The sequence below is a fragment of the Haliotis rubra genome, unplaced genomic scaffold, assembly GCF_003918875.1.
Source record: "Haliotis rubra isolate DU_JTF1 unplaced genomic scaffold, ASM391887v1 Scf633, whole genome shotgun sequence".
Lineage (NCBI taxonomy): Eukaryota > Metazoa > Mollusca > Gastropoda > Lepetellida > Haliotidae > Haliotis > Haliotis rubra.
This window is the reverse complement of record NW_025767339.1, coordinates 140,479-162,082: the sequence shown is the minus strand read 5'-3', so window position 1 is coordinate 162,082 and position 21,604 is coordinate 140,479. Positions and strand designations below refer to the sequence as shown.

At 41.9% G+C, this 21,604-nt stretch overlaps 1 protein-coding gene across 1 annotated transcript in view; it reads left to right on the top strand.

Annotated features, from left to right (window-relative positions):
- The window catches only part of LOC124256644 (two pore calcium channel protein 1-like), a 65,389-nt gene extending 44,033 nt beyond the window's left edge, over positions 1-21,356 (top strand). Inside the window, 10 exon segments of the mRNA XM_046690619.1 lie at positions 294-365; positions 2,786-2,875; positions 6,149-6,240; positions 6,649-6,695; positions 8,311-8,379; positions 8,758-8,821; positions 8,824-8,847; positions 18,650-18,771; positions 20,617-20,694; positions 21,260-21,356. Of these exon segments, the coding sequence (XP_046546575.1) occupies positions 294-365; positions 2,786-2,875; positions 6,149-6,240; positions 6,649-6,695; positions 8,311-8,379; positions 8,758-8,821; positions 8,824-8,847; positions 18,650-18,771; positions 20,617-20,625 (589 nt within the window). The 3' untranslated portion in view covers positions 20,626-20,694; positions 21,260-21,356.
- The last annotated feature ends 248 nt before the right edge of the window (positions 21,357-21,604 follow it).

Here is a 21,604-nt window from a genome sequence, read left to right as displayed (position 1 = left end):
AGTCAGTATAATGTGGGGTATTCATGCTTCACTGCGGCATGGTATCTCAGTGGGCTGGCACTATAAAACCAGCTTCAGTCTGGGCTAGTACAAGCAGCCACACATAAACATACACACGCATGCACGTCGTCATGTGAGCGAAATATTCTCAAGCTCACGACGTAAAACCCAATTTCACCTCACCTCACTTCAGTTGTAATATCAAAAATATGCAGAAGTTCTGCTAGAATGTGTTTATTCGTGGTGCAAGCTAAATGATCGGTGTATTATCAGCTGTTTGTTCCTCTCCTCAGGTTATTTAAGATCAAGAGACGCTACAGAGATGTGCTGGGCACACTGTTTGTGCTGTTCTCACGACTGACCAGGTCAGGCTACTTTCATGATGTTGAAAAATTTATGTAGTTATCAGGCCTACCAAAGAAAACTTTGCCAGGGTGCAGAAAAGCACACATTAATCATGAAAACAGCAACATAAACATAATACCTCGCGACAGAAACAGTAAAAACGGCGACTTTAAATCGCTAAAACTGGATAAAAAACGAAGAGCCTGCAACTTCGATTTTGCGCATGCACACATGGAAGAGGAAGTCTCTAGAGCATGTTGACATTTTCTAGCTTGGACAAAAGTTACATTCCCTTTTTAAAGTATTTCTGTTGTGTTATTTGGCATTTATCATCATGATGCTTGTGTGCACACTTGTTTAGTTTACTTTCAATTCGTATGATATGATTGACAGCAATTATTTGGCATATTTAATACTTTTTCCTACGCGAGGCAATTCACGGCTGCTCGGATATTGGAAAGAAGCGCAGATCGTACTGCGCATGTGCAGTAGAGGTCAAAGTTCGCTGCTATAAAAATGCTGCATTTTCTTTGTCATACCTTGCCGTTTTTACTGTTTCAGTAGCGAGGTATTGTGTTTATGATGCTATTTCCACAATTCATGTGGGATTTTCTGCGTTTTTCGGCACAGTGGGAAAGTTTTCTTTGGTAGGCCTGGTTATTATGAGACTTTTCCTTTGATTACTGATGAAATGTATTATTATATAGGTAGTATTTTTCTTGTACCACGAATGGTCAAAATACCGTCACATGATTGACTACAAAACACGATATTGACTTGAGTTTTCTGATAAATTACGATATTGACTTGGGTTACTAAAAATAGACAAGGAATCCCGTATGAAGGGGCTTCCCCCGCTCTTCAGCCAATCAGATCACTCGGATAGATGGCACAGTGTGTGCATTAAAAGTTTATGTTAAAACCCGCTTTCTTCATTATATAATAAAACAATTATAGACTCTTGTAGAGGTCGATATCGCTTTTTTATTGACCTCGAGAAAACAATATCGACCGAAGCTTATGGTAGGTCGATATTGTTTTTCTCGGGTCAATAAAAACTGATATCGACCTCTACAAGAGTCTATAATTGTATAATATCACTGTCAAATGTTGACTGGTAATATAAAGGTATGTTCATTGTTATATTGTTGTTGAAACCACATTTGGATGTATGACATTGGCCTAAAAATACTCTAGAACGGACAGACCAGTGCATTAGAGATGATCAGAGCTGGCAACAATGAGCTGTTGCTGGCTATTTATTAAGCAGTATCGTAGATGTGTCGGTACATGTCATTATATCCCAATTGCCTTCTTAATTTTGTTCTTGGGTTCGATCCCCGGCAGCGCCATACCAAAAGACATTAAAATATGGTACTTGTTGGTCCCTGCCTGGCGTCTGGCATTAATGGGTACAACAAGGACTGGTGGGCTCGGAGTCAGTATACTGTGTCTGAGTGGGGTATTCATGCTTCACTGCAGCATGGTATCTCAGTGGGCTAGCACTATAAAACCAGCTTCAGTCTGGGCCAGTACAAGCAGCCACACATTCACATGCATGTACATTGTCATCTGAGCGAGGGCCGGTGGGGTAGTCTAGTGGTTAAAGCGTTGGCTCGTCACGTCGAAGACCCGGGTTCGAATCTCCACATGGGTACAATGTGTGAAGCCCATTTCGCGTCATGATGTTGCTGGAATATTGCTAAAAGCGGCGTAAAACCAAACTCAGTCAGTCAGTCAGTCATCTGAGCGAAATATTCTCAAGTACGATGTATACCCCATTTCAATTCACCTTTATTTTGTTGTTACCTGTGAGGATTCTAGATTATAAGGGACAACTAACAGGATCGGAGGGTCAGGCCTGCTTGTCTGGTTGAATGGCTATCATGATGTCGCAATCACTTGGGACCGCCTCCGTGGTGTAGTGGTTAGAGCGTCCGCCCGAAGAGCGGAAGGTCGTGGGTTCGATCCCCGACCGCGTCATACCAAAAGACGTTAAAATATGGTACTTGTTGGTCCCTGCCTGGCGCCCGGCAATAATGGGTACAACAAGGACTGGTCGGCTCGGAGTCAGTATACTGTGTCTGAGTGGGGTATTCATGCTTCACTGCGGCGTGGTATCTCAGTGGGCTAGCACTATAAAACCAGCTTAAGTCTGGGCTAGTATAAGCAGCCGCACATACACATACACACGCATGCACGTCGTCATATGAGCGAAATATTCTCGAGCATGACGTAAAACCCAATTTCACCTCACCTCACCCAATCACTTGAATCGATGCTCATTATGTCAATCACTACTCCAGACACAGTTATTTACAAACCACTGTTATGTAGTGGGAAAATGCTGAGTTTAGCCTTAAACAGCATCCAACCAGTGAAAGGTTCCTGTCATTATGTCTGTAGAGCTTGTAGAGATACATGAATGTTGCTGTTACAGTTTGGCCGTGGTGATCATCATGGTCTATTATTTCTTCGCTGTCATTGGAATGGAAATGTTTCTCAATGTCGACCTGAGGAACTGTTGCAAGTAAGTTGGCTGTTGTTCCATCAATCTCGCCTGGTGTTTTGTGTTTTATCTTCTTCATCAGAATGCACAGCTGTTCCTGTGGTAGTCTTGTGTGTTGATATGCAGAGTTATTTCCCTTGGCATCCTTGATCCCACACTGCCAGATCTAAACTGAAAATCACAATGATTACAGAATCAGATTCACTTCAGTTATTTGTTTGATCTTGCTCAGATGCACATCAAAGCTCTTTCTTCCTCTAACCACCATCACCCACCTAATGGCTGAGACTTCATCACTGATCATCGGTAGACATATTGTCCTAATCAAGGTGGCTGGTGGGGTAGCCCAATGGTTAAAGCGTTGGCTCGTCACGCCGAAGACCCGGGTTCGAATCCCCACATGGGCACAATGTGTGAAGCCAATTCTGGTGTCCCCCGCCGTGATGTTGCTGGAATATTGCTAAAAGCGGCGTAAAACCAAACTCAGTCAGTCAGTCAGTCAGTCAGTCAGTCGTAATCGAGAACTAGGATTTTTTTTTTTTCTTTCAATGTTAATTCTTAAAGAACCACTAAACTTTGTTTTTTGTTACTCTTTTAACCATTACATATGAAAGATTTGTGGTTAGTCTTATGCGGAACACCAAATTTATTCTTTAAAAACTTGTGGTTAATTAATACCGAAAGATTAAAAGTGGCTAAAAAGTCGCCTGCTTCCCTCTCGCCCGCCAACGAAACCACAGACAGGTTACGTAACTCTGTCGCCAGAGCACTGCAGTGACGTCATATGAGGAACGATTTTCAGTTAGTTGTATAGAAAGTGTGTAGCACGCCATCATTTTGATGATTTCTCGACATGAACGAATTTACATGCCGAATCGCTGCTTTGTCGCCAATTGCTCCTAGGGGTCGGGTGATGGTGTCACCATGCACAGATTTCCACAGGACCCCGCAGTTCGTAAGCAAATGGGTTATGTTTGTGAGTGCGGCTTAGCTTTGTGGAAGCCTCGAAACGATATCTTACTTTGTGTTCAGATCGCTTCACGGAAGTTAAAGAATCAAACTACTTACTAGTTATAGTAAAATATGTATATGATTGATGACCATAAAGATTTTCCATAACACAACTTGTAACATAACCATTTCTTCCTCGAAGTGAGGTTGTGGTCAAAGTAACAATAATATTGTAAGTAGTATTATATTGATATCTACCCCTCGCTGCCAGGAGAGAAATTGTTATGTTATACGCCATGTCATGCAAAATCCTATTGGCTATCAATAAAATACATATTTTATTACCATCAGAGTAGTTTTGATTTTGTAACTCGCGAAAACAAACCTAAATAGCATTTATCCACAGACTGGCGGATGTTCTCACAGGGCTTCATTTTTGAAAATCGTAAAGTCTGTTAGAATTAATGAGATTATAGTTTGTTTTCATCAAGTTAGAAAATCAAAACTACTTTCTACCGTGAGTTAAATATGTATTGGAATCATAACCAAAAGGATTTTGCATGACACAACTTATAACATAACGCATTTCTTCCACGGAAGCCAGGTGGGGGTCAAGTCACAATACTGCGCCGATAAATTTCTTTGCTACATTCACATGGTTAATGTCCACTCACCAGTATGTAGATACTAGTCAATGTATGCCTTTATATTTGGTCTTATAATCCTAATTAGTTTATTATCATACTTTTTATGCATTTTGAAACTAAATAAAAAGCTGACGATCTGCTGATACTTATAGTGAATTTATAACAGAACTGTAATATCTAGACATTTTATAGTTTGCCAATGTGAATCATAATTGCACACATACCCTAGTGTATGTTGTCTGTCTCATTACACTTCACGGGCGAAAAACAATGATTCTGTTGAATGCTACGACAAATGAATAAAACAAAAAATGCAAATATTAAAATTAAAACAGATTAAAGTTATAGGAACAATATCAGACCATTACCTTGTTTGAGGAATGTATCCATCAATATCCACAAAACTGTTCCAAATGATGTGTCTTTTTAACAGTTTAATATACGAAAAAGTGATAAATCTTTTCAGGTATTGGTGTATAGTCTCATTGGTCACCCAAGATAGCACACCTGGCAACTAATTGCATAATGTCCGCCTTTCATTAAAAAACACAGTAATTTAGGTAGCCAATAATGGGCAATCAATCAATGTATTGCCGGTTAATCCTTTGAAAGAAGGACGTTGTTTTTACGCAGACACCGACACGCAGAGTGTATTCAGTATAGATTAGTAGATCTACATACATAAACACTACCTTTTGACAAACCGCTGTGTAAGATAAAAGTAATTAATCAATCAGCGTGTTATCGGTTAATCCTTTGATCGATGTTTATAATGTTGAATATTTACTCCAGACACAAGAAATGCCAAATGGGAACCTTTGTCGGGTAATCTAAGTGTGTTACCACTAATTATACCTGTTATAAATTCATTAACTGACCATCAAGTGAATGATGACAAATAACATGTGTAGGTTTATACCACCTAACACGGGTTACAAATAAGGGAGTATTAATTGCTGTATTGCATGTGAAAACTTATGAGCCGACACTGTTTTGAGAATACAAACAGATTTTTACATGACATGATTAAATATCGAGGTAAAAACACAGAAATGGGATCAATTTGGATCAGTCATCATACAAATAGGGCCCTAACGACACCAAATCAATTGTGACAGAAGCCGTCTATGAAAACAAGTTGTAACTCAGAAACTAGGCAAAGCAGGAGACAAAAGTAAATGCCAGTAGATTGTGAGAACATATAGCTTTCATTTTCCACAACAATTGTCACGATTTCAGGTTTATACAAGCCTGTAAACAAGATAATTTACCCCCTAAAATGTAGATGAATTCTGCATCGGCCCTCAAAGCTATTCCTCATATGACGTCACAGAGTCGCGCCGCTCTGATTGGTTGAAATTTCGTTCGTGGGTGAGAATTGTGCACTGTTGTCAAAAAGGTCGATTTAAGTCAATTAAAGGTCGAAATTAGTAGTTTTAATGATGGGGTTTCATTTATAAGGATGCCAGTTAGTGATTTATGTATTTTTACCCCCTAGGGTTTATGTGACCTTTAAGAAACAGATGGTCTGCACAATAAGTTTGTTATTGTTTGTATTATATTCACTTGTTGGCAGGGTAACAAGAGCCACACAATAAAATCAAACAGTTGTCTGGTCAGCCAGTTATATGTCATGCAATGTCTTCTGGAGCACTGACTGGTGTTTTCCCCACTCACCTCATGTTGGTTGTTCCAGGAACTCCAGTATGGCCGATTACTACCGCTTTGACACCAAGAACCAGCAGGGCTACTACTTAAACAACTTTGACAACATTCTCAGATCTGGAGGTGAGACAACTGCCTGAATAGTACCTGTAGACATTGGCCTGACTCCTGGGTGACCTAACAACACCCAGTTACCCTATGGATGCAGGAGATGACTGGATCGGGAGGTCAGAACCGACGTGGTTCTGTTGAATCTACGTGAAGATTTGCCTTAATTATTTATCTTGCAAAAATTGTATCTTCAAAGCTGCAAATCCATGTTTTTTTATGTTTTTTTTGGCATGTCTGCAGTGATATAACTAAAATTCTGTTCAAGACGCACTTTTCAACTCCCTATTTAGTTGATAGAGACAAATTGTATCAAGTACTGCAAGGAGCATTTGATAATGGCTTTAATTTGTTGCATTTTGAATTGAAACGTGTATCTCATATTTGCCGCATGTCAAAGAATTTGTTTCAATTATCTTTCAGTGACCTTGTTTGAACTGACAGTTGTTAATAACTGGTTCATTATAATGGTGAGTTTATTATAATGGTGAGTTTATTATAATGGTGAGTTCATTATAATGGTGAGTTTATTATAATGGTGAGTTCATTATAATGGTCTTTTATAATGGGGGGTTTATTATAATGGTGAGTTTATTATAATGGTGAGTTTATTATAATGGTGAGTTCATTATAATGGTGAGTTCATTATAATGGTGAGTTCATTACATGGTATTGTCGAGGAAACTGTATGGTAATCTGATTGTTCAGTTACTGTATTCGCCAAAAAAAAATATATGTCCGTTTCCTATTACATGCTTTTTAAAAATAGGGTAGGTCAGAAGGACCAAAAATGACAAACAAGAAGTGGAAATTTGCCAGTCATAAAGAGCTTTCTTGAGTTTTCAGCACTACACTTTGGATAATATTTGACAAAGTTCTACATTCAGATTTTGAAAACTGAGAACATTCTGGAATGTCTAGTAGATGGCCAGGATTGTATGTCCATACATCCAAATGGCTGTGGAAAGCCTCCTCTAATTCACATGTTTGTCCCACTGATAAGAGACACAGATAACATTTTGCCTCAGTCAGTTGTACAGCTTGGAATTGTTGTCAGAAATACCTTGTGTTGATCTTTCATGGTTACATGGTTAGAAAACACATTCGTTCACAACCCCAAATTATTGTTGTGATTAGTGGAGTGTTCTGGATGGATACAGTAGCGGGTTGCCTCAGATCTTGGGGTGGGGTAGATCTTGGGGTGGTGGGGTAGATCTTGGGGTGGTAGGGGTAGATCTTGGGGTGGTGGGGTAGATCTTGGGGCGGTAGGGGTAGATCTTGGGGTGGTGGGGTAGACCTTGGGGCGGTAGGGTAGATTTTGGGGCAGAGGGGTAGCCTTCGCTCGTCACGCTGAAGACCAGGGTTCGATTCCCCACATGGCTACAATGTGTGAAGCTCATATCTGGTGACATCTTGAGATATTGCTAGAATATTGCTAAAAGCGGCGTAAAACCATACTCACTTGCCTCAGATCTCTGTTAGGCAGTATAATATGGTACTTTTGGTCATTAGTTTATATGTTTAGTTGTGTCTGGGGCTCAGCTCGAGAGGAAGCAGTTCCATTTTCCAACAAGGAACAAAATATAATGTGAAAAACACTCCGATCTTTTTCCCTCGTCAATGGTATTGTCAAAATGCCAATTTTTATAACTCTTTGTTTCACATAATGGTTTTGTTGTTGCATTTTGTGTTTTAAAGTTAAGTGGTATATTTTCTACATTGCTATTATAAATAAATTGAGATAGCTATCATCTAGGTTGTGTAACACAGTTAATCCAGACTGTCATAGGAAGCGGGACTGGCTTAACCTAGGCCATGTTGTTCCAAGTGAGATGGGGGCGGTGGGGTAGCCTAATGGTTAAAGCATTGGCTCGTCACGCCGAAGACCCGGGTTCGAATCCCCACATGGGTACAATGTGTGAAGCCCATTTCTGGTGTCCCTCGCCATGATGTTGCTGGAATTATTGCTAAAAGCGGCGTAAAACCAAACTCAGTCAGTTAGTCAGTCCAAGTGAGATGTCCATGTTCTGTGTACATCTTGTTTGTTGGATGTTAATGTTTCACTGTGGCATTGTTTTGTTATAGGAGGGGTATGCGTTGGGCATGAGTGAGTGGACACGGATCTACTTCATGCTGTTCTACATTGTCATGATGGTGAGTGTGGCACTGACGGGAGTACGTGAATCTGCAATAGACTTCCTTTCCAAAATTGCATCCATATCTAGCTTTCATTGTTTTTTCCATCTGACTCATATTTTGGGTAATCCAGTTGTTAAACCTTTGGCTGGTCACACTGAAGACCCGGGTTCGATTCCCCCCCCATGTGCACAATATCTGAAGCCCATTTCTGGTGTTCCCTGCCTTGATATTGCTAGCATGTTGCTAAAAGCGGCGAATAAACCATACTCACGCACTAGCAGTTAATAATAATAATAATAAATTTGGGTATTTATACAGCGCTACATGAATGTACAGATGAATGTATTTTGCTGGAGATGAAGTATCAGTGAAGATGAGTTATCTCCCTTGCAGGTTGTGATGAACATCGTGGTGGCCTTTGTGTTGGAATCGTTCCTGTTTCGTATCAACTATCGGCGTACATGGATGTGGACGACATAGAAGGTACAGCAGCATGTTCACCTGTATTTTGTATAGAACATGTTTGGCTCACCTGTATTGCAAGTGATCTCTTATCCATGTGCAACATGTTCACCTGTATTTTGTAGAGAGCATGTTTGGCTCACCTGTATTGCAAGTGATCTCTTATCCATGTGCAGGACCTTTTCACATTTTCAACTTTTCCTCGAAAAGGTTTGACAAATTCAACTTCAATTTTGTGAACCAAATTTATTCCAAGGATCAAAGTTTCAGTTTTAAAATGGTCTGCGGATAGCCATCTGTTTTTCTAAAAAGAAAGTTTTTCCGAAAGTGTCCACAAACTTAAGGGGTAAAGGGCCTTGAATGTGATGTATGAGATGGTCACTGTATGTGGCAATGTGTTTGGTGTCGGTATTCAGGCTCATTTCTTTGTTCAAAATGCAATTAAATTTGGTGTTTGTTCCAATAGCAGTATGGCTCAACACATGTGTTTAGTTTTTTCTCATGTTCTGAAAACTGACTTATATTTTCCCTCAAAATGCATTTGGGGCTGTAAGCATCTTCTTCTCTGAAAGACACGATATGGCTGAAATACGATGTGACGATAAATCTAAACTCAGTCAGTCTTCTCTAAAACTGAAGCTTGGTTTGAATGTTCTGTTTCTGATGACCTTTTTTTCCTATTTATTAGATATTAGTGGTAAAAATTTATGAGGAGTTTTTTTATTTTTCCTTATCCTGACTCATGCTTATTGCTTGTCTCCCTTTCCTTCTGAATGCTAGTGGAACACTTGAATCCCCTTTTGAAGCTCCCTTCAAAAAAGCGGACATAAATCACTTACCAGGAGTCACCTCCCTTGCCAGGTTTTGGCGGGAACGGCGCCACCCGTCTGCCATGCTCTTCACTCTCTCCTGATTCGCCCGAGTGGTCGGTTGTGAGAGCACCTGGTCCCCTATACGGCTTTATATCCTTTTATTATTTAGGCTTTTCTTCTAAATTAGCTGTATAAGGCTTTAGCTAACATTTACCTACAATATTGTACGGAATTAAATCTCAAATTTCTCCGTTTTTTGTCACGTTTTTATGTGATTATTCACATTGTTTACAATTGATGAAATCTTGTTCTGATTGTAGGTATCGTTTGTCTGCTGTTGATCCGCATAACCTATGTCCTAATTGCAAGCCTATATGTTTATCTGACACTCGTTGTCAGTTGTGTTTTCACCTGTCTGATATTGCATTTTACAAATGTTCATATTATCTGTCTAGACGTGCAAAGGACAGGTCCAGACGAGATTTTACACGACATGTCTAAACCGGCTAAGCTTGCAGAGGACCGGCAGTTGGTGTCTGCGCAGATACACCATTCCAGTGGTCTACGGGGTCGTCTACGGAGGAGGTTGCCGCCTTAGCCAACGCTGGCTCGAGGAAGAGATCGTCCCTCTGGAAGAAATAGATGTCTACGATGAGCCGCCCATCCTCATCCCTGAGATCACATCTAAGAAGAAGATGAAGACGTCTTCTACAGTGACCACGCAGGACACCCTATCAACGCAGACGTTCGGCACGAAGGTTCTACGCCCTTCAGAAGAAGCCTCATCCATCTCAGATGCGTCGTCAGTACAACAGACAACGCAGACCTTCAACCCGGGCGCCTTTATGCAGCAATTCACCCAACAGATGTTGGATCTGATGGATCAACGGTTCGCACGCGAGAGAGCTGTGACGAAGACGACGTCTGCGACGAACCCGACGTCCGTTGAGAACCAACGTCCTGCAGAGCATACAGGAAGATTCCAGCTCGACTACAGCGTTCTCACGAATACCTGGCAGCCATACCAACGTGGACTCCGCACCAACTACGTTCGCCGGAAGGACCAGACGTTCGCGGAACCCACGCAGATCTTCATCGACGTCAGATGAACGTCGTTCAACGCTAAAAAGTTCTCTCTTCACCACATGGAACCCTTCATGAAGGCCCCAGAGATAGATGAGAATTATAAGATCATCAACGACACTCGGACTAAAGCTTACAAGATAGAAGATAAAAAGCTGGCACAGTTAGACACAGTAACCAGATGAACCTTCTTCGGCCTAGCCAGGTCAAGAGCTGTCAACGAGACTCTCATCTCGAAGTTTAAGAATTCAACTTCAGAGGAAGATAGAATGGTTTATTCAGCTCTACTTACACAGAAAAAGGATCATCAGTTCATGTCTGAACATCTATCATCCATTTCTGCAGGCTTAACTTTATCAAGAAGGCAAGGACTGTTATCTTCATGTACTTGGAGTGAGAAGTTTACCAAGACACTCTACAGAGCCCCTTGGTCAGCACCATCCATTTTTGCAGGAAGGAAGTCGCCAAGGAAGTCGCTAAAGATTCCCGAGAAGTAATGATGATCAAGTCTATCGATACACTGGCCAGTGTAGTACGTCAGACCTCCCAACGTTATTTCGAAGTTTGCAGGCATCCAGAGAGCAAGGGATAAGAAATCAGGCAACGCTAAAGGAAATAAGGATTTTTTTCGTAAGCCCATCCGCAGCTCCAAGAGGTAACTATGGAAGAGGTCGGCCCTTTCGGTAGCCAGAAGTTCCAGGCGATGAAATACAGGTTCGAGGCGACTGGAGTCTTCCACCCCAGCAGTTCAGTACAACCCTCACAAGTGGGTGGGCGTCTGCAACTCTACTGGGAGGGAAATTCTTCAAAGGCGACTTAAGATCTCAGATTCTACGCTGGTTACAGGATACAGCTACAAGCAGTACCACCAGTAACAATTAACCCTATGGTTCACAACTACGCTGCAGACCAGAGGAAATCTACTAGAAGCCATCACATCTCTACTAGAAAAAGAGGCAATAGAAGAGATAAAACACTGCGTCACACCAGGTTTCTACTCCCCAATTTTCTGGTACCAAAGAAAAATTAAAAGAAAAGTCCTCATTTACAACATGAGGAAATTCAACAAAGATTACCTCCTACCACCCATGAAGTTCAAGATGATACATCTTCCACAGCTCTGACAGCTCATCGATCCGGCTAGACTATCTGCGCCAGCATAGATTTACAGGATGCATGCTTACATCCCGATCCATCAGGAATCAAGGAAATATCTACGATTCCTGTTCAGCGGACGTCATTTCCAATGGAAGGTCCTGCCATTTGGAATATCGTCGACCCCTGGTTGTTTACTCGGTGACAAAGCCCATCAATATATATCTACATCGTCGAGGTCTCGCTGAGTGTGTTCTACCTAGGCGACAGGGATTCAAGCTCAGCAAGATCCCAGTCAACTCAGACTGCAACTGAACTTCACCATCAGACTTCTCACTCAACTAGGATGGCTAGTAAATCTCCTGAAGTCGGGAACTACAGCCTACTCAGGACTTGCAATTAGTGTAGGAATACGACATAACAACGAATAATCGCATTCTCGTTCCAGAGGATGGATTGGATCAAGATTCAACAAATGATCTCTCAAGTTCTACTCTCTCCGTTACCACTCACGAGAATGGCAGAGCCTATTAGGTCTCCTCCGTCAGCTTAAGACATGGCGCTGGAGGGAGACTACAACTAGATCCACTACAGAGATTTTATTTTTCTGGGTTAGATCTTCTTTTATTCCACGAGTACAACGTTTCAGGGCTTGTTCTGGCCCCATCATCAGGTAAACTGAACAGTAACTGTTTTTTCTGGCCGTGACGTCTTTTTGCTTATGACGTCACAATGCTATGTTCTGACCCCATCATCATGTGGTGGTCAATAGATACAGATGACTCTGGCTCATAGGCGTCACATGCTTATTATGAATATATCAGATGTCATTTACAAAATTAATGGATCAATTTAGATACTGTGACATACTCATACAAAATTGTTGATTGAATTAGAAATGTACAGAGACGTATTTATAAATGTATAGAATGTAAAGTAATAGCAGTGTATACATAGAAATTATGCTTTATACATGGGAACAGTGACGAGGTAGGGTATTGTCTTATTGTTTTATGTACCATGCATTTGGGAGGTAGACACCCTGGTCCCTGTTTATTGCTGGTTTTGTGCGTTTGATGAAGATAGCTTCAATCAACTTGCGTTTACGCCAGGCACTGATGTTTTTTGAGAGGACTTCAGTTTCCCAGTCAATTTCATGATCGGGATTATTCATAATGTGTTCAGAAACTGCAGATTTTAGATCTGATTTGTCCACTGAAGTTTTGTGCTCTTTCACACGTGTAGCTACTGGTCTGCCTGTCTCACCAATGTAGATGTCACCACAGTCACATTTCAGTTTATACACACAGCCTTTAGGGTTGGATATAGCGTGATTGCACCCCTTACCATTTGCACGTAGCAAAGTTTTAAGGGTTTTGCCAGATGAGAAAGTGGTGTCAATGCTGGCCATTTTCTTTAGGAGTCTGCTGACTTGGTGGCTGATGGGCCCAACATACGGGATGTTGATGCGGATGGGAGATGGTTCAGGTTTCGGAGGAGGCTGAACTTGATCTTGTAGTGTTTTCTTTATGGTGGTTTCTACAAGGTTCTTTGGATAACCATTGTATGTGATGAATGTTGTCATCAGGTGGTCTGTTTCTTGTTGCAGTAGGTCAGGGCTACAAATCTTTTTCGCGCGTCTCGCAAGTGTGGCAACAATTGCTCTCTTGATTTGGGGATGGTGGTTTGAGTGATAGTGAATATATTGGTCTGTGTGGGTAGGTTTCCGATAGACCGACGTGATGAGCTGGTTGTTTGAGTTTTCAATGGCGATGTCCAAGAAAGGGAGGTTGTTATGCTGTTCTGTTTCCATCGTAAACTTAATTCTAGGGTGTTGATTGTTGAGGTGATCTAGGAGTGCATTGGGGTCATGATGGTTGTCTAGGATAGAGAACGTGTCATCAACTTTCCTGTGCCAACATAGTGGTTGGAATGGTGAAGTAGCCAGAGCAATTTCCTCAAAGTTGGTCATGAATATCTCAGTTATGAGAGGTGAGAGTGGAGATCCCATGGGTAGACCATGAATCTGCTGATATATCTGATCTTGCCATGTGAAATAGGATGTTTCAAAACAGCTGGATACAAGGCTGATGATGCTGTCGATGGAAAGTTTTGTGTCGATATGGTCTATACAGGACTTTAATCGGGATCGTAGGATTGCTAGGGATTCTTCTAGAGGAATGTTAGTGAATAAGTCTACCACGTCATAACTGACCATGGTGCCACAAGCTTGGTAATCCTTAAGTTTGTTAACAAATGATGATGAATCAGTGATGAAGGATTTACCTTCTTTCCCTAATGGTGATAAAAGTTTCGACAGGAATTGGGCAGTATTGTAAAATACCGACCCTCGGGGAGCACACTAAAATTCTGGTCTTCACTGGCGATTTATGAATTTTGATAGTGGCACGAGCGTAAGGTGGCTGGGAGTTGTTGGGATTCAGTTTGTTGTGTATGATATCATTAATCTCACCTTTGTCATGAAGTGTTTTCAGGTTCTTCTTATGTTTAGATTCTAACTTTGCAGTTGGGTCCTTAGACACTAGTTTGTAGGTGGAGGTATCACTTAAGGTAGTGTTAACCAGGGTCAGGAATTCAGGTGTATTCATAATGACGGCTGCTTTTCCTTTGTCGGCTTCGGTGATAGTGATGTCAGCATCATCACGTAACTCTGCTATGGCACTTTTTTCATCTTTGGTCAGGTTGGGTTTATTCTTGGGTTGTTGCTGTAGCAAGGCCGATATCTGATGACGCAAGTAGTCTACATTTCCGTTTGGTGCAAGTTGTTGAAGACCACTTTCTATGCTTGCGATGTAGTCATCTGAGTTGGCTGAAGCTGTTGTTGGGATAAATTTAAGTCCTTTAGACAACAAGGATTTCTGAGCTGCACTTAGAGTTTTGCTACTTAGGTTGACAACAGTTTTCTCCTTGTAACTATCAAGTTTGGATTTGGCACAAGCGGTTGATGTAACATCTGATTTCTGCTGTTTCAAATTGGTGAATTTCAATATCTGGCGCTTCTTGATTTTCTCACACAGGGAGTAGTTGTTAGATTTAGTTAAGGTACTTATCTTCTCATACAAGTTGGTATTCAGTGTTGACTGAAGCATAGCTGTTGATTTCTGCAAGTCATGTTCAAGGGAAGCCTTCTTCCTTCTCATTTGCTGGATCTGCTGTTTAAGGATCCGGGTACTGGCTTGATGAAGGATTTTGTTGATGGCTGGGTTTGATGGAACCACTGGTGATTTGAGTCGAAAACCCTTTGGAATAATTTCATTGTCTCTACATCTCAAGAGGAATGTCAGGTTGTTCTTTGTTTGTATGTACTTACAGTTGATGATACGTGCAAATGGTAAGGGGTGCAATCACGCTATATCCAACCCTAAAGGCTGTGTGTATAAACTGAAATGTGACTGTGGTGACATCTACATTGGTGAGACAGGCAGACCAGTAGCTACACGTGTGAAAGAGCACAAAACTTCAGTGGACAAATCAGATCTAAAATCTGCAGTTTCTGAACACATTATGAATAATCCCGATCATGAAATTGACTGGGAAACTGAAGTCCTCTCAAAAAACATCAGTGCCTGGCGTAAACGCAAGTTGATTGAAGCTATCTTCATCAAACGCACAAAACCAGCAATAAACAGGGACCAGGGTGTCTACCTCCCAAATGCATGGTACATAAAACAATAAGACAATACCCTACCCTCGTCACTGTTCCCATGTATAAAGCATAATTTCTATGTATACACTGCTATTACTTTACATTCTATACATTTATAAATACGTCTCTGTCTTTCTAATTCAATCATTTCTAAAGTATTCAATCAACAATTTTGTATGAATGACATCATATCATCTGTATCTATTGACCACCACATGTATTGCGTCGTCATAGCATTGTGACGTCATAAGCATTGTGACGTCACGGCCAGAGTTAACAGTTACTGTTCAGTTTACCTGATGATGGGGCCAGAACAAGCCCTGAAACGTTGTACTCGAGAATAAAAAGAAGATGTAACCCAGAAAAAATCTCTATGTTCATCAAATATCATCTTCTAAAATGCCAATCAAGCATCTAATGAAGTGGTTGCCGGGAAATGGTCGAAACAAGAAATGAATCTGCATATCAACATGCTCGAGATGAAAGCAGTAGTAAATGCCCTACTACATTGGTCCAACATACTAAGGGACGCAAAATTGATGATCAATACGGACAACTCAACAGTGGCGTTCTACATAAACAAACAAGGATCAACAAGATCTTGCAATCTTCTAGACCTCAGCTTTCAACTATTCAACATAATAGACAATCTCAACATTTATGTGAAAGCATGTCACATTCCGGGAGCCAGGAATGTAATAGCAGATGCGCTATCTCGACCACATCAACCATCCCCAACAGAATGGATGTTACATCCACAAGCGTTCAGATGCATCATACAGACGATAGGATCTCCACTTTCGTAGACCTATTCGCCACGAGATTCAACAATCAACTGGCAACATTAGTCTCTCCAATTCCGATCCACAAGCATGGGCGACAGGCGCTCTAAGCATCCCATGGGAAGGGGCTAAACGTCGTGCGCATTCCTTCCGCCAGTGTTAATACCACAGGTATTACAGAAAATCAGGCAGACAAACAATCTACAACTGATTTTGGTCGTTGCCTTACTGGCCAGTACAGAACGTGGCTTCCCGTTCTTTTACAAGAAATCGGAAAACCAACAATACAACTTCCAGTTTGGCGAACCTACTAATTCATCCTCACACCAAGCAAGTTCACAAGTATCCCAGATTGTTCCACCTACATGTATGGAGCGTTATCCGCACTTGCTTGTCGAAAGAGGATACTCCGCCAGAGCAGCGAAAGCAGTTACACTAGCTTTACGCCGAGATCTACTCGTAACTTGTATGGCGACAAGTGGCAAAGCTTTGAGAAATATGCATCGAAGAAAGGTTTCACTACAGTGAAAGCAACACATCCTCAAGTGGCGGAATATCTTTGTCATCTCAGACAAATGAGGAAATTAAAGGTTCGACATTATCTACATACCTAGCGGCTCTCAGCTCAGTTATCACTATGAAGACAGTGAAACTGACCAAGGTGCCAGAGTTACTGGCCTTGCTACGCTCTTTTTAAACTGGAAGACCAACAAATGAAATTTAAAGCGCCCGGCTTGGGATATCAGCGTGGTATTCACGACATCTCACCAGTGATGTGTACGAACCACTAGAAAGAACTTCTTACGAATTTCTTACACAGAAAACGCTATTTCTGATCGCCTTGGCTACAGCGGCATGTATGTCAGAAATACATCCGCTGGACTTTGAACGGATACGTTTTGACACACGTCACAACACGGTTCATCTAGGATTGAGGTGGGATTTCATAGCTAAGAATCAACTACCAGGTCAACCGGACAGACAATTCCACATCCCAGCATTATCTACAATCCTTGGTCCACAGGATATACAAGATTTATCCCTATGTCCAGTCAGAGCACTGAAAATATATCTACAGAAGTCTAAAACTAGGAGACGAAAATTCAAACGCCTTTTCATCCCCATATCGTCGGAGACACCCACAGAGATCTCACATACTACGATATCAGTTTGGATGAGAGCAATCATACTACGAGCCTACAAGGCAGCAGGACTTGAGCCTCCTCGAGCCTCCAATCCGCACGAAGTTAGAGCACTGGCATCTACACTCGCTCTACATGGAAACTGCTCCATATCCACGATCATGGAAGGGTGTTTTTGGACAGTATTTGCTAACCACTACCTCAGAGATTTTGCTACCGAGGACGTCTCCGGTATCCACCAGTTTGGACCTCTGGTTGTAGCTCAACAGCTGACGGTCCCTCAAAGGCGCTGAGATGTATCTCGCCCTTTTACCGCATGTCATGCAAAGCTCGTACTCCAAGGAATAGAGCTTATAGTCCATGTACATGTCTAGAACAGACTAGCATGAATACTGGACCCTGTACTTGTAAGGAATTACTGGTACACGGATAGGGTCACTACTCCACTTGATACGACCATCAAGAGTTGGAGTTATTTAAATCCAAATGTACGTTTACAGAAGAGTTTGATATATTGTGGTCCCCCCAAATTACCAAATTATTTCGACATATGGATCAACAGCAGCAGTGCCATTAAAAGTTCCCATGGGGTATATAGGACGTAAATTCATCACTAAGGAATCCAGAGGTGGCTTGACCCACCACCTATACCGGCGGATTCTACAAGCAATAAGCATGAGTCAGGATAAGGAAAAATATGTAATTTTCTGACTAAAATTGATATTTTATACTTATCCTGACTCGTGAGGTAAGCCCTCCCAACCTCCCCTCAAGGCACTCTGGATTTCCCAGTAAACCAGTGTGTCGGGTTATAATACGGAGAGACTGAAAAAGCATGGCAGACGGGTGGCACCGTTCCCGCCAAAACATGGCAAGGGAGGTGACTCCTGGTAAGTGATTTTACGTCCGCTTTTTTGAAGGGAGCTTCAAAAGGGGATTCAAGTGTTCCACTAGCATTCGGAAGGAAAGGGAGACAAGCAATAAGCATGAGTCAGGATAAGTATAAAATATCAATTTTAGTCAGAAAATTACATTATTCAAGAGCTGTCAACTTTTGTTAACAGCTGTGTATGCTACTTATCCAGGTGAGCTACTTATCCAGGTGAGCTACTTATCCAGGTGAGCTACTGCTGTTGGACTAGAGAATAGTGTCTGACAAAGGTTCATAGGTGAGGTTCTTTTAGAGTGTTGACAGCTCTATATCAAAGACAGCACTTATACATCGATCACCACGTGTTTCAGATCACGGCAAGTACAATGTGGAGATTTCCCTGTCAGAAGAGGAGAGGGACATGTGTGAACGGCCGCATGCATGGCTGACCGGTGCTCACATATCTACCACAGCTAATCAAGAGGGATCACAGGTACGTCAGTCATAGATCACCATGGTGACTAGACATTACCGAGGTCCTCTTCATGAAGCCATAGCTGATGCCATTTGACTCGTAGTGTCTATATTAAGGTACAGTGAGACCCCGGATACCCAGACCCCAGATATCCGGAAACCTCACCTTCCGGCCATTTTTTATAGTCTTACGTTATAAAAGTGACTGTCTATAACGGATGAGGTTTCGGTTTCCGGACAGTAAATTTTACAAACCAACAGGCTAAATCAACACAAAATTGACTCAATTATCTGAATGAAGCTTTGATCTTCCGCTGACCGTATGAAGTGAAGTGTGAGAGTCCCATGTGTCTTGAGACGAGACAAGATCTGCTAGTCCAGATTAATGCATGAAGCTTTGATCTTCCGCTGACCTTGTGAAGTGAAGCGTGAGTTGTCCCGTGTCTTGACACGACACAAGGTCTGCTATTCCGGATGAATGACCGATCAGCAGGGTATTGGTGGTGATCAGTAGGCCTATCTGACACTGAGTGAATTGTAATTGGCAAATCAAAATGACCACATTGGTTTGGAAGTGATTTTAAACTAGAAGTGTATGCTGGCTACCGTTTCAACACGACAGCCTGGATGACAGGAATCCAGATATCCGGATATTCAGTTATCCGAACGATTTACGCAAACACAAATGTGTCCGGATATCCGGGGTCTCACTATATATGGAGGCATGTGACATTTTCACGAGGTGGTATCAGTCATAGCTCACCATGGTGATCAGTACCATGGTACTCTTCATGAAGTCATAGCTGATGCCATAAGACTGGAAGTGTGTATCATTCGTATTACCATGATACAGTAGACAGGGGCATGTGACCAGGTGGTGTAGTAGGCTCGTGAATAAAGTGTTCGCCCATCACGCAGTAGACCAGAGTTTATTCCCTGTGTGGTACCAGTAGTGAAGCCTACGTCTGGTGTCCCCCCTGCTGAAAGTTTGCTGAAACATTATTCTCTCACTTCTTTGTATTTGTGTCCACCCTTGTTTCTAGTATTACTGCTTGACATTCATGCTGTCCCACTGGCCCGAGTCTAGTAAAATGTTGACAGGACCAGTGCAACTATGATAAGTGCTATCCTCACGGTCCAGTAGATATTTAAGGCTGTCAATAGAGTCCCCTAGCAGGACCAGTAAGAATCTGTAAGGACCAGTGATTTTTAAAAGTTACTGGTCCTGTGGTCTTGTTCGAGAATTTGGTTAAATGTCAAGCCCTGTACTGCATTAGGAAGGTTTCCTTGTGAAACTGAAAGTGATATGGTATTTGGTGGTCTCTCTCTCTCTCTCTCTCAAGTGTAAAACAACAGATCTCCCGAGGATTCCAAACTGGAGGCCGTGAAAGGTTAAAATAACAAGTAGGCTCCCTTCTTTTGAAGTCCCTACTTGCTTCAGGTCTGAGGTGTTTTGTCATATTTTGACATGACATTTAATCAGATTATGCAAGCCCAATCTACTGTATAAACTCTGCTGTATAAACATCTATTATTTGTACATCATTGGCTTCCTTACTGTCCTTTGTCTACTCTCTGACTTCATCAGCTTTCTGCCTAGCCAATTATGTTAATTATGTTGTTTTCTTTGTTACATTGTTACATCCAGTATATATACACTTCCCCCTTCTTCATGTTCCATTATGCTTGACAACGGTACAAGAATCTGTATCGAAACGTCGCACTCACAAATAAAAAGAAGTTGTTATCCATAAAGTTTGTTCTATATTGTACTTCCGAACTTCTAAAATGCCACTCAAAGAAACTAGAGGTGATGACGATGATGATGCTGAGACTGACTTATTGATGATGTTAATTGTTGTAGATGCCGTAAGTGTACCGTGGGGAGAGGTTCCGAAGCAAGGAGGACTTCAGTCTCAGGATGTACTCAGACGAAGTGCAGGTGAGTGGACCTGGGTGGGCATCAGATCCAGATCACTGCACTGTACCACACTACACCATACTGCACCGCACACACAACACACGCCCACCAACCCCCACTCAATAAGTACCACTATTGATAGCAGCATCACAATGCCACCATTATCTAGCACCTCCTTATTATCACCCACTGCACCTTCACTCTCACATTCTAACTGCTCTTCCATTGTCCCCCTCTTGACCTGGAGAGGGAAGACTAAAGCACACATCCATCCACAATTCTAACTGCTCTCTTCCCTTGTCCAACCCCCTTCCCAACTTGAATAGAGGAAGAGAAAGCCAAGTGCACATTCATCACAAGCACTTTCCTTACATGACTAACTGCTCTTCCCTTGCCCCCTCGACTTAAATAGAGGAAGAAAGCCAAGTGCACTTTCACCACAAGCACTTTCAACCACAAGACTAACTGTTCTTCCCTTGTCTCTCCCCCAAACTTGGATAGATGGATAGAGGAAGAGATAGCCAAGTGCACATTCATCACAAGCACTTTCACCCACATGACTAACTGCTCTTCCTTTGTCCCCCAGACCTGGATAGATGAAGAGAAGGCCAAGCGGAGAGAGGCAATCTGTGAGATGGAACAGATGAGACAGAGAGTGAGTCGCCCCCAACTCCAGGACCTACTTGAGACACAATCGAGGATGACCTGGACTTTTTGATCCAGACAGCTCCACAAGATGACATGAAGATGTGAATAGGATGAGAAATACTTTCAAACTTGTAGATATATGAATGAAATACAGCTGCCAGTTTCTATAAGCCAGTAAGAGGGACAAGCTTGCCAGTGAACATGTGTACCACGTGTCACAATAAGTCTTGTATGCCATGAGCTTGTTGTAGCCTATTCTATCATAAGCTGAAGACCACCAGAT